General features: G+C 39.5%; 2 protein-coding genes across 2 annotated transcripts in view; one reads left to right on the top strand and one right to left on the bottom strand.

Annotated features, from left to right (window-relative positions):
- LOC117499804 (formin-2) overlaps window positions 1-3,484 on the top strand; it is a 35,770-nt gene extending 32,286 nt beyond the window's left edge. The window contains exons 14-17 of the mRNA XM_034152434.1: window positions 8-59; window positions 1,013-1,162; window positions 2,174-2,255; window positions 2,454-3,484. Coding sequence (XP_034008325.1) covers window positions 8-59; window positions 1,013-1,162; window positions 2,174-2,255; window positions 2,454-2,480 — 311 coding nt within the window. The 3' untranslated portion in view covers window positions 2,481-3,484. The remainder of the gene's footprint in view (window positions 1-7; window positions 60-1,012; window positions 1,163-2,173; window positions 2,256-2,453) is intronic.
- A 2,609-nt stretch (window positions 3,485-6,093) lies between these two features.
- LOC117499518 (gremlin-2-like) lies at window positions 6,094-12,376 on the bottom strand. Its single transcript, XM_034151933.1, has 2 exons — window positions 12,033-12,376; window positions 6,094-6,970 (listed from the first exon to the last, which is right to left on the bottom strand). The coding sequence occupies exon 2, from the start codon at window positions 6,967-6,969 to the stop codon at window positions 6,391-6,393; it is 579 nt and encodes a 192-aa protein (XP_034007824.1). The 5' UTR covers window position 6,970; window positions 12,033-12,376; the 3' UTR covers window positions 6,094-6,390.
- Window positions 12,377-12,379: the final 3 nt, after the last annotated feature.

Genomic DNA, 12,379 nt, shown 5'->3' with positions numbered 1-12,379 from the left:
TTTACAGCCAAAACCAAACTGGAAGCTCAAGAGAAGCAACTGGCTGACACTGAAAAGATGTAAGACCTTCTTCATTTCATTAAACACTTTCAACAGCTTCTTCACCTGAAAAGTAAACGCAGTCACTTCTGTTTCATTTCATTGGTTCACTTTTGATCTATTGTTAACCGTCAAAACAGTGATCCCAGTTGTGAATAACAAAGGAAAAGCAACACAGGATAATGCAATCCAATCCAGTTTAAAGTGTTATTTCCTCACTGAATTAAAGAAATATAATCGTGCTACTTTGTCAATATTTAGGACTCCTGGTTCCTTCAGTTACATGGAAGGTGCGGGCCATGATGCCAGGCCTTCAGCAGACGGGAGGCCCCCTGTGCGGTGTCTGTGTTGTTTATCTAAGCGGAGCGAGAGTAGACAGCCTTGGCTCCAGGCTTCTGTTACTGCTGGCTAGGAATGTGTTCCTATAGCACACTCCAAACAAAGAGACCCCAACCTGTCCACTGTATTGATCCACTACAAATGGCCACCGCGTTTAACACTTTAACAAGTGGCATCCCCTGCTATACGCAAGCTCTCATTTTGCTAGATCTGTCTTTGTCTTTTTGTTGGTAGTCGTTGCAGTATGTGTGAGTATATATACAGAAACGTACAAACAGGCTTATTCACACCTGGGAGAGGAGTTCAAAGGCTAAACGCTGTATGTGAAATGCATAGCAGTTCAGTCCTAGTTAATCTGCCAGAAAGAAAACTGAATTACTACACGGCTTTATTGGTCATAATCCCATTTTGTGTGCACTGTTCTATTCTGAAATGCACAGTCATCATTGGTTTGTGTTTTTTACGTTATACTCTGCTATTACATTTCAGAAAAAACTCATTATCCCAAGATTTACTTTCATATTTTGCATATTTTCTCGTCAAAGCCAAGTTTCACAACAATCGGTGTAGATTTCTGTAATCTCATGTTGTAATAGTTTGGTTTCTAAGTAATGTTTTCGTTCTCTGTCCCCAGCTTCTTGGAGTTGACCATGTCCTTTTCGGTTAAACCCAAGGCAGGGGAAAAAGAGGTTTCACCGAACACTTTCTTCTCCATTTGGCACGAGTTTTCCTCTGATTTTAAAGACCAATGGAAGAAGCAGAATAAACTGATGTTACAGGAACGGTAAGAATATGGTGACAAGTTTTCAGTTTCAGACTGTGACATTATATTAGTTGAAGAATTTGTCTGGATACTGGATAATGCTGCTAATGCTGAGTCTTTTCAGTCATTTTGTATTGTTTCTTTGGAAAGGGAACACCACTTTCTGACCTACAAAATGTCATTACAGATATACCAATGTTCCAACATTTAGATTTATCCCCAAGCCAATGTTTTTGAAACATTATGCAGTACATCTCGTGTTCACTGAAGATCCTATCAGATTCATTCAAATTCATGAAGGGAAAAGCGGTTAAATGACCCAAATCTTTGTCCTCACCCCAGTAATGAAAAGAACACATGCAGCATCCAGTTAGCTTCCAGTGGTTTGATGAACATAAAGATACTGCCGCATATGTCAACAAAAACTAATTGGTCCATTATGCCAAATTGAGATTGAATTGTGATATGTATTTGTAAGAGAAGCAAAATGTCACAAGCCTTGCTTGTTCAGTAGGAAAGACTAAAACAAATTTGAAAGCATTTACTCTTTGCCCTTTGCGATTGGCAAGCATCCCAATTCACTCTCTGCTGGTTTCCTTTTAGACTCCAATGGAACTATAGATAATAATCCTCACCTGTAGGGACATGCAAACATGCAGCACAGGCCCACACAGTACCAATGTAATGAGCAAAGGAAAGATGCTTGTCTGTTTCAATAAATTATTCTAATCGCTCAATGCCAACATGCGGATCATTTGTCTTGAAGCACAGACGTGTAGTAACACTGCTCTCTCCATGCAGCAGTAAACGACAGTCAGTCATTCAAAGTAACAGGGCTAGCCCTCTGACATCCAGGTCCCTGCGTCCAAACACCACAGGACCATAGTCTGGTTGACCCAGCTGTATTTTTGTGTACTGCATCTTTGTTTTTAATGGTGAAATACCGAATTTCAAATAGTGGAATGAGTCTGTGTGCATTCTGTGATTTGCTCTCAAAAAGATAACTGATCGTTATTACTGGTGTTTTTTCAGGGTCAAAAAGGCTGAAGAGAGTTTCAAACAGGCCAAGGAGAAAGCTTCCTACAATGTGAAACCCAAACACGCAACTGGAATAGTACGTCTATACACTTCACATCACAGTTACTGTAATGTCTCATCAATGCCTTTTATTTGTTGAGTTAGCTTCAGCAGTACAGACACTCTTCTCTTTTCTGTGCAAATTGTTTCCTCCTTTTTCAAGGTGTTAAAAAAAAACTCATAAGTACAAGGACTTCTGGCTGTAAATAACTCTGGCCTGTTTTTTATTCCACAGAAAGCAAAGTTGGGTCAGAAGATCTGAAGCTGAGAATGGAAAATTATCATCACACAGCCTATTGCACAAGCACTGTTTGTACAATATGACATGACTCATCAGTCATTTGTGCAACGTGTATTTGCTTCCGGTATTTGTTTTCAATTGATTTAGACCTGATGTTTACTGTCAGTTGGTTGAAAGTGGATATTATATTGTTTAGAAGTTGAATGAAAAATTACATTCTCAGCCCCCCTTTCATAGCACCTGCATAATTAAATGAAATATTGCTTCCAAAAGACATTTATAAACTGAGATGATTAAATGTAGCTGAGTCATTTGCCAGAAAATGCTCAGAGGAGGCGGAAATGTGTAGCAACACAATATCCAAGCTTTCTCAGTGTTTTATAAGCCATATGTAGCCTATTTTTTTGTGCAATTCCCCTGCCTTGTTAATAGAAAGGCATGACAACGTCCTTTTTATATCTTCCTTATTGGTCAAAATCAAAGAATTTTATAACATTTCTACATGGTGGGTATGGATCATCTGCCAGACAAAGTGCCTTATCGCACATTGTAGGAGTCAAATCAGTGCTGTAGAACAGAGCTTTTTCTTTTTAGACATATCATCTGTTATTAAATGTTACATGTAAAGAAGATACATATGTTCTACATAGGCTGAAACATGACACATTTACTAAGTTAGTTTCAGAATCTATATAATTACAAAAATGTTTTACATACAACTGCTTAATTTGTCTTTTCAACCAATAAGGTCCTGAACAAGTAAGTGGTGTAATCGTATATAGATAAAGACTATTGTTTTTTTTCTCCAGTATCATCAACTTGCTTTGTTTTAAGCAAAAACCCTATGCAGTTAGTGTTGCCTTTCCGCCTGCCTGTGAGTGTGTGAACTCCCATATGCAATAGGACCATGTGACGTGACGTGTGCAATACCAACAATGTGTTTCATTGAATAACCTTGACCACAGAAAAATTATATTTATTGCATAAAAGAAATTACATAATTTGTAATAAAAAATTCTGCTGTTGCTGATTGTTCTCAGTTTTTTCATTTTTTCAAATGTGAAAGTGTTACAGAACAACATGCACTCTAAACACCAATGTTTTATATGAAATAGATTTAATATACTTTTCACAGACATACATACACACATACATAAAATATATATACTGTATATCGGCCATTCTACCGAATTGGACCAAAGTCAGGTTGGAATTTTTTTGAAATCTTTTATGTTTTTTCCCCAAAACTTAGTCCATATATATTTTATACCATATCTAAATTACACATATCTAGTAAAAGAACCATACATTTTTATATCGTATTTTCAGACTGTATTGGAATGTTCTTCCTCTACCAAAAATGGTCACTACCGAAACATAGTAAATACACTGTAGTAAAAAAAGTGTTATATGAACCTGTTAAGATTGTTTTACGTTCCGTTCTCTAAATAGTATTTTAACAAATATTTCTTGAGGGTTTTCACAATTAAATTAATAAAAGTGCATTTTTAATCAAATTTCAAAGTTCAATTTATACAATTCATAAAAATCATAATGCCATTTTTCTTTGTAAAATGCATAATACTGATCATATTGATTCCAGAGTTGATGATTGATTCCAGAGTTGATGATTGTTGAAATTGAACATACATTAAACCAATCAGTATCATATCATTTTAGTTGATAACTCAATATACTTAATGTTTTACAAAACATCCACTGTTTCGGTAGTGACCACAGTATTTTGTTCTCAAGGTTGTATCATATCAACCTTATTGCTTAATCTTAACTCATAACATGCCTTATGTTGAAGTGTGAATGTTTGAAGCTACTTACCCTGAATCAGCACTTTAGTAACAGGCTGAAATAGAGGGGTTTGAGGCTAGAATGCATGATCTGTTTGGTATTTTGAGCAAAACACTTCATAGACATGTTTTTTATATATCTGAGACCTATAATATATGCCTAACAATAGTATAATAAGAGACCTTTAAAGTAACACACTTATTTTCAGACTTTAAAACATTTATTTCAAAATGGTGGGATTTACCTGCTTACCATTCCATTTTGTTACTACCGAAACGATCATGTCAATTACCGAAACGTAACCATATGTTTCGGTAGTGACTGTTTCGGTAGTGACGATTCTAGCTAAAATTGAGCATAACTAAAGAATGCTAGCAAGTACATGGCTAGCACACGTTTTTGAAGAGGTTTACACACATAAAAACCTAATACTTTGCATAAAACCCCGAAAAGGTTTACTTAAAGGTGGGGTATGTAATTTATTTCAGAAACACTTTTTGTTATATTCCATGGAATGCTCATAACATCCCGATAGCAATGAATATATTAAATGCTTTGACAATAAATACATTCAAAAATGTAATCAGTGGAAGCCGTAGTACTGTAAAAAGCACGACCAATCATCTGAGCCGGCCCGGCTAAAATAACTGGATGGCCTACCTGCCTGTCAGCCTTCCATCTGTGCACAAACTTATCTCGTGCCCTCATTGGTCATGTGCACGTTCGTGTGTGTTGGAGGAGGGGCTCTGTAAGGAAGTGGCAGATTTTTTCCGGTTGTGTATTTTCACATTCTAGCGCACTCGAGCTGGTTTCTCCAAAATTACATACCCCACCTTTAATTGAAGATAATATGTGTTCGGTAGTGACAATTGTTAAGGTTACACGCCGATTTTCAGATTTTGGAACAGATTTATATTAAAAGTATGGGATATAGCTACTTGCCATTCAGCCATGGGGGACAGGGATGCAGTGTCACTGCCTTGTCAAAAATGCAGGGGTGTGGCTAAAAACCAGGCTCTGCCATTGGACTAAAACCCCTTGTGTTTCGGTAGTGACATGAAAACTGGGGACATGATTTTTTGAGTATAGTTTTTTTATTAAAAAATGATACCCACAATAAATCTAAATATTCCAACTGCTGTTTGAATGTAATCATAAAGATCTTCTAAATACACCATTGAACAAAATAAAATAAAATGTTTTAAGTGTTATTTACAGAAATTGAAATTTAGATGTCAGGGTTGGGGACAGCTACTTCCCAATAGAAAGTACCCTATAAATGATGTTTTTGTATATATTAAGCTTATCACTATATAATTGAATGCCTTATGTTTAAATAGACCATAACATATTCTTAGTAAATATCTATGTCTGAATACGTAATTGTTTTGTTAAATAGTTTTTATTGTGGTGGGACCGCACTTTGTACTAATTCGGTAGAATGCCCCATATATTGCATTGCACCTCCATTATACATGCTGCAGTATGTTTTTCCTACTGACTAGTATATCTGTGGCAAATATACAGCCAGGCTTGTTTCGAAGCAGGTGGATGCCACTGGTCATTGTTGTGTTGCTTCATGTTTTCTTGATATCAACTGGTGTATGATTTCGGACATAGGATTTAAGGAAACAATGCTGGACAACGGATACAATAGTTGTAAAACACCATCAACAGGTTAAAACATTGCTGGCAAAATATGTACACTATAACTTGTTTCTCCAAGACGCTAAATTACCAGCAGAATCCATAGTGTTTTATAGTTTATCATCACCTTTATCACAAAGGAATCTAATGAAAAATGAACAAATAGCCAGGTAAATGGAAATCAAAGGAAATGTTGTTTTAATGTTGACATTTTGCTGCTTCATCATCAGTGTCTCTTGCACTACTTTAATCAGTCTCTTTCAACAGCATCAGCTTGCCAACATGACTGCTTGTCTCTGATGTAATCATCATTGATCCTTTGTTTAATAATACCAGTTCCATGTCATTTTATTGCGGGACAAGCCATCAGTTGTACAACACCTTGCAGTATAGTTCAACTTGAAGCCAGTCCTTGTTTGGCGAAGCTTATGAATTTCCTGCCTTTGACTGAACTCCTATTATTTTAATCTTAAGTCCTTTACAGTTTCCCATGGCTGCTCACATCCACAGACATGCAGCGGCACTGTTTGACCCTCTGCACCTTGCGGTGTCTGAAAGGCGGCTGCTGGTCTGGGCAGTCTAGCTGCACTGTGAGCTGTGTGATGCGGTGTGGCCTGCAGAAGGAACAGGACTGAAACGGCTCCTGGACCTTGTTGTGTTTTTTCCTTCCAGAGCCTGAGGCCTGTCCTCGATTCTGGCCCTGACTCGAGCTGGGGCCCATATGGCGGGGGATGTAGAAGGAGTTACACTGGCCGTAGCAGAAGCGGTTGACCACGGTGCGGCTGCGGCAGCCCTCCTCGCTGATGGTCTGGCGGAGAGGCTGGGTCTTGCACCAGTCTCTGCGGAGGTAGCGACGCTCCGTCACCACCAAGGCCTCCCGGCTGGAGGACAGCACCTCAGGTTTCTGCTGCAGTAGCCGTTGGTGACGCTCTGAGGACAGGTTCCCTTTGGTCTTGTGCGGGGACGGGATGGACCCCTGGGGCCGGTGCTTTTTGGTTTCTGCCGTGATGCAGAGCAACCCAGCCAGTATGACTGGTATAGATATTCTCCACAGCATTCTGCAAAAGGAGAGAGGCACATTAAATGGTGATTCTCAAGAAAAACATCTGTTGTCACATGAACAGATTCCTTGAATTTTGACAACGTAGGATGTGTACCAATAATTCGCACGACTGTCATACAATTCCAAAGATAATATCAATAAAGCAAATAATGTTTGCATTTTTGTGAATAATATGCATTTGTTTTTAACCACCTTTGCTGTCAAGCCTTCCAGGCATCATTGAGGAAATGAATCCATCACCAGGGCCCCCATTTGTCAGCATCTCTGTGTCATTACATTTATTTGCTTTCCTCTCAGCTACGCAACTCTTCCAAAAATAAACAAGGCCCTGCCATCAAAGGATACACTTAAACACCCATAACGTGAAGGGGAAGTTGATTTTATTGGTCCCGTTGCTGGGTAAAATAATTAGGGCTTTGCTTACTTTAGTCATGAACTATGCCGCAGATATGTAAACAGGCATTGGAGAGGCCCATCTGCATGTTATTAGGAGAAGAGTTGGGGAACTCTCCAGTACCCTTTGGGAGTCAACTCTTCTACTCATTGGAGATATACTATGAATCAAACTGAACTGAGATTGACCCAGTGTCCATAATCAGATCTCGGCCCGTGTGCATGCTGTCTGTGTTTGCGCCAGCACATTTTTGACCATCACTCAAGCATCTTTTCAGCAGATGTTGCTCTTGACAAGCATTGCATGACATCAAGTCAGAAATCCTGACAGAGAACCAAACTGCCTCAAGGACATTGGCGGCTCATATTCACAGACTCTTCTTTACTGTGCAAATTTGTATTTTCCCTTTCTTCCTTTTCCTGGACCTGCAACTCACTCTGACATGGAACAAATTACTTTATCATAATCCACTTTGTTTTTTGCCTCCTTTTCTCTACCCTTGACCCTGAGGTCATGGCAGCTCTGTCCGGACTGCATAAGCACCCCGGTCTGTATATCACTATCCCGGCATAATTTCATGTAAGTTAGACAGCAGCTGTGTGTCCATCAAGAAATGCAGTGTAAATTATAACCAGATATTCTCTATAGTATAATTATATGGACTTGAATTCAGAATACTTTTTTGACTTTTTGATGCTTTCTCGTTCAATTCTGATCTCTAGGTTTTTTTTATGTTGTCTGTTTTCTTCATTCAAATATCAAACCAGCGCAGAAAGGAAGTATTTTGGATTATGTGGACATTGCCAAAAAATCTGATGTGCTCTACAGTGACAATCAAGTCTGATGTTGATATGTGGATCTTTCCATCTGAGGACATCCAGAAGACAAATACTTTTAATTCATATATTTATTGTCACAAATAAATTCAAATTGCTCCTATGCTTCTTCTGTAGGCACACCTTTTTACATACATACCACAGCCTGCACACACCCACCTAATAGGTTAGAATAACTAAACTAAAGACTCCCGCTACTGCATCAGGGAGTCATGACCCCACTCCATCTGCCCCTGATCTACCTTCCATGTACACAGTCTCATTTGTCTTGAGCTGATCCATCTCTTTCCTGCTGACTTTGTATTTAAATGCACAAACGCCTGTTTAGGAGGAGCAGACTCTATGCTTCTATGTGAAGGCCCTTGTTCTCTGTTTCCCTCTTCTCCCGCTGTCCATCGTTTAGAGAGGCACCCTGTGACTCTGCTGAGCTACAGTCTGCAAAGCCCCGGGGACTTTTGAGGGATGACCTGACCAACTGTGTACATAGAGCATGACGGATGGCCTGTACAGCCAGCAGCAGCGCTCCCTCTCCACTCCCAAACTCTGCTTAAGTATGATAGTGCCGGCCCTGCTAAGCTATCCTCATCAATCTCTGCTGCAAGACAAATTGCGGTTTTGGGGTAAGGCTTTTGGGGGGAGCCCCTGAGGTGGTTAGTGATTGGGGTTAGGAGATAGAAGGGAAAGAGGGTTTGGGACAGATGACCTACTGGGAAACAAAACCAACACCACTTGGGCTACATGCACAGTATGCCCTCCTGCCAGGCTGTTTATCTTTCGACAAGCAGTTTGTCTCTTGGTTTCTCTCTCTCCCCATCTGTCTCTCTGTCACTTTATCTGTCTCTCCTGATGCTCAGCACTAGTCATCACAGAGTCCCGGGGACGGAAGGAGACTGTGGTTTTGTGTTTTAATGCTGAGACAGAACTGAACCGGACCCTTCTGTCTGCTGAACACTAATATTGTCCACAAACACAGCTTTATGTTTTACCAGAACCACAAATACGTGGAGTCACTGGAGGATGTGCTTCACTGAACTGTGGCAGACTTTTGTTCCAAATTTCAGACCTCTAATGAAATTACAAATACCAGATACAAATACCAGAGTGACTGCTGAGCTAGACACAAGCCTTTTTAAAAACAACTATAATCATCAGTGGGAACTTGTTGTATTTTGTTTTTCAGAATATAATATCATGGTAATGTTTTCTGTCTGGACAACAATGGGTCTTTGAAGAAAAAAAAAAATGTCAAAGTGAAATGAAAAACAAATTGAATCGTGAAAAACTCCAGCCTTGTTGCTAAATATTTATTCATTTTAGATTTTTTTGTTGTTAGATAATTGAAAAAAGGAACGCAAATCCATTTCAAGACTTTGAAACTTGTGCCTACGGATGTATTTCCACTAAACCATGTGAAACATCTTCCCAGCATGTCTTCAAAGGCAGGTTAAAACAAACAAAACCTGATGCCTCAATTATTGGTGCGTCAGAAAGTCTCATACACAGACTGGTAAGTGCAGTTAATTACAGTAGAACTGCATTTAATTCACCGTGCAACTCCAACCTCAATCACACAAGGGGAGGTGCACAAGCACACACACGCATACATTTGTGACCACACATGTTCACACACACACATGTTCACACACACACACACGCATACACACACACACGCACACACACACACACACACACACACACACACACACACACACACACACACACACACACACACACACACACACACACACACACACACACACACACACACACACACACACACACACACACACACACACACACACACACACACACACACACACACACAGAGGGAAAGAGAGGTAAATGAAATGTTTTCACTTGGAGCCAATTACACAAAGAGGAACCATGTCATTATCTGCATTTGCGGATTCTATTTTCCCAAACTACGCTCGGCTGTTGGCTCATTAACAGTTGCGGGGGTGGCGGGGTCCTTTAGGGGGCTTTTCTGTGTAAATGTGTCTAATGCCAACATTGCCAAGAGGCTGCTTTAGGCAGTTTGGGCAGCCATTTGTCACCACAATCCATCTTGATAATGACTAGCAGCCCATATATAATGCTTTCCAAGTTAAGTACTGGCAAGAATGTAAGGCTTCTTTGCCTCAGCAACATTAAGTGCTTTAGTGGTGGATGCGAGGCAATTAGAGATGCTATGATAGTGCAGGGTTTCTCATTTCACATTTGTGTGACACTACTTAGCTGCAGTGATTAACACCACCCTACATTTTGACTCAAAGTGACATTTGTCTGTTTAATCACATAACATGAAGTCTTCCCCTTTAAGGTTTATATGCCTTATTTATTTCACACTATCTGACAGAATCTAAAAAAAAAAAATGTCTTTCCATTTAATGGGAATATCCTTCTTCAGTGGTTTGCACAATGTTTGATTGCACATCATGAGCTTTCAATGATTGGGGCTCAAGCAGGCCACTGCCTGTTACGGGGTTTAAAAATACTTCTTTAAAGCCATATTTTGCAATGTGAATGTTCTGCTGGTTAAAAGAAACAAAAGCTTTAATTTGAACGACACACAACCACACATTCTGGCCAAAATGCAGCTTAGCTCTACTTTTAATCCGCTTTCCTCAGTGTTTTCTTATTACCTGTTCATGTGTTAAGCGTAAACTGCACGTGTTAAGAACGCTGTTAAGGCTTCTATCAAATAACAGTTTTACTATCTTTAGAGGCTTACAATGAAGTGTTTTCTGTTGCTTAAGAACCTGTAATGTGTCTGTGTGCTAAATCCTCTTTGACATCAGAGCGAACTGTGCAAGGTGGTGCAGTCACCGGAGCTGCAAGCAGGATCAGAAGGCAAACTCCCCACCTTTCAACACACACACACTGCAGGAACACACACACACACTCACACGTTCACACACCAATGTTGATACACAGCAGTTCACACATGAATACACACAAATACATTAAATATACATACAGAAATGAACACAAACACAACGATATACAGGTGTACATTAGAACTGAAAAAAAAGAATAAAGATTATTGTGTATACACAGACAACAGGTCCCCTATATACTGTATGTTAACATCATTGTCTCTCTTTCTCTCTTTTTCATATTCAGTGGAAAAACTACACTGACTCTTAATCTCAGTCAAATGCACAGTACAACACACTGTCATCACACACTAATTCTCTCACTCACACACTAATTCCCCTGGATAATTATAGTAATTTAGTCTTTATCCAGAACACCTTATAGTACCTTGAAGGCGTATATTTTTTACTATGGGTGGCCCCTGTGGGGATCAATCCCTTACTGCTGGCGGAAATGCAAAATATCTGTACAACTACTGCTGGTTAGATTACATGAATCTGCGCTTAGTCATTTAGAGACCCACTGAGTCACTCAGTCCCATTATCTCCGTCAGTCTCTTACTGTCCACTTGTTCAAAGCGCTCATGTGGGAAATGTCAAACCAGCACTCACTTATCTACACTTCTCACCTCAGTAACTCGAAAATGGTGCGTCGCACATATATAATCATTGTTTCCTCACATACACTGCAAATTAGGTCAATCTTCAAGGGAGTCATTATTCTAGAAATCCTGCTATTTACAATGACATGTTTGGCCTAAAAGTGGGGCAACAAGTGTACCATCTTGCATTAAGAACTTTCTTTTATGATATGTTATTCAGTTTTAATACCTGCATAGTATTAATTATTTCAATAGACATTTTAAAGAACCTTCTTGCAAACTGTTTAAAGAGTTTTAAACAAAGTGTTAAAGTGTTATCACAATACAAAACGAGGCATGGTTTATGTACCTCTCACCACAGGGCGCAGGAGGACGGTAACGTGTCGAGGATGCAGTCAGGGGATGTCGATGCCTTCAGTGGTCCTTGCGTCCGCTTCCAGGTTTCGGTTTCCATGGCAACATAATCTGTAGTATCCTCAGGCTTGTCCTCGCTCCTCTTTTTTCTCTCCCACCACGCTAAAGTCTCAAAGTATTGGGCAGGATTAGCTTTACATCACTTTGGACAAGATGTGTCTCTTTATTTGTCTCTCAGTCTATGGTTCTCTTTAAAGTTTTTTTTTTAAGTTTAAGAAAGCTCCAGGTCTCAGTTACAGTAAACCCATATCTCCGTGCTGTGGAGACAGTCTGTCTTTGAGA

The sequence above is a fragment of the Trematomus bernacchii genome, unplaced genomic scaffold (genome assembly GCF_902827165.1).
Source record: "Trematomus bernacchii unplaced genomic scaffold, fTreBer1.1, whole genome shotgun sequence".
NCBI classification, from domain to species: domain Eukaryota; kingdom Metazoa; phylum Chordata; class Actinopteri; order Perciformes; family Nototheniidae; genus Trematomus; species Trematomus bernacchii.
The sequence above is the reverse complement of the archived record's forward strand: the minus strand, read 5'-3'. Positions and strand labels throughout refer to the sequence as shown.

Bases quoted from the DNA above. Each gene is read 5' to 3' on its own strand.
- LOC117499518 (XM_034151933.1), bottom strand. From the start codon at position 6,969: ATGCTGTGGAGAATATCTATACCAGTCATACTGGCTGGGTTGCTCTGC.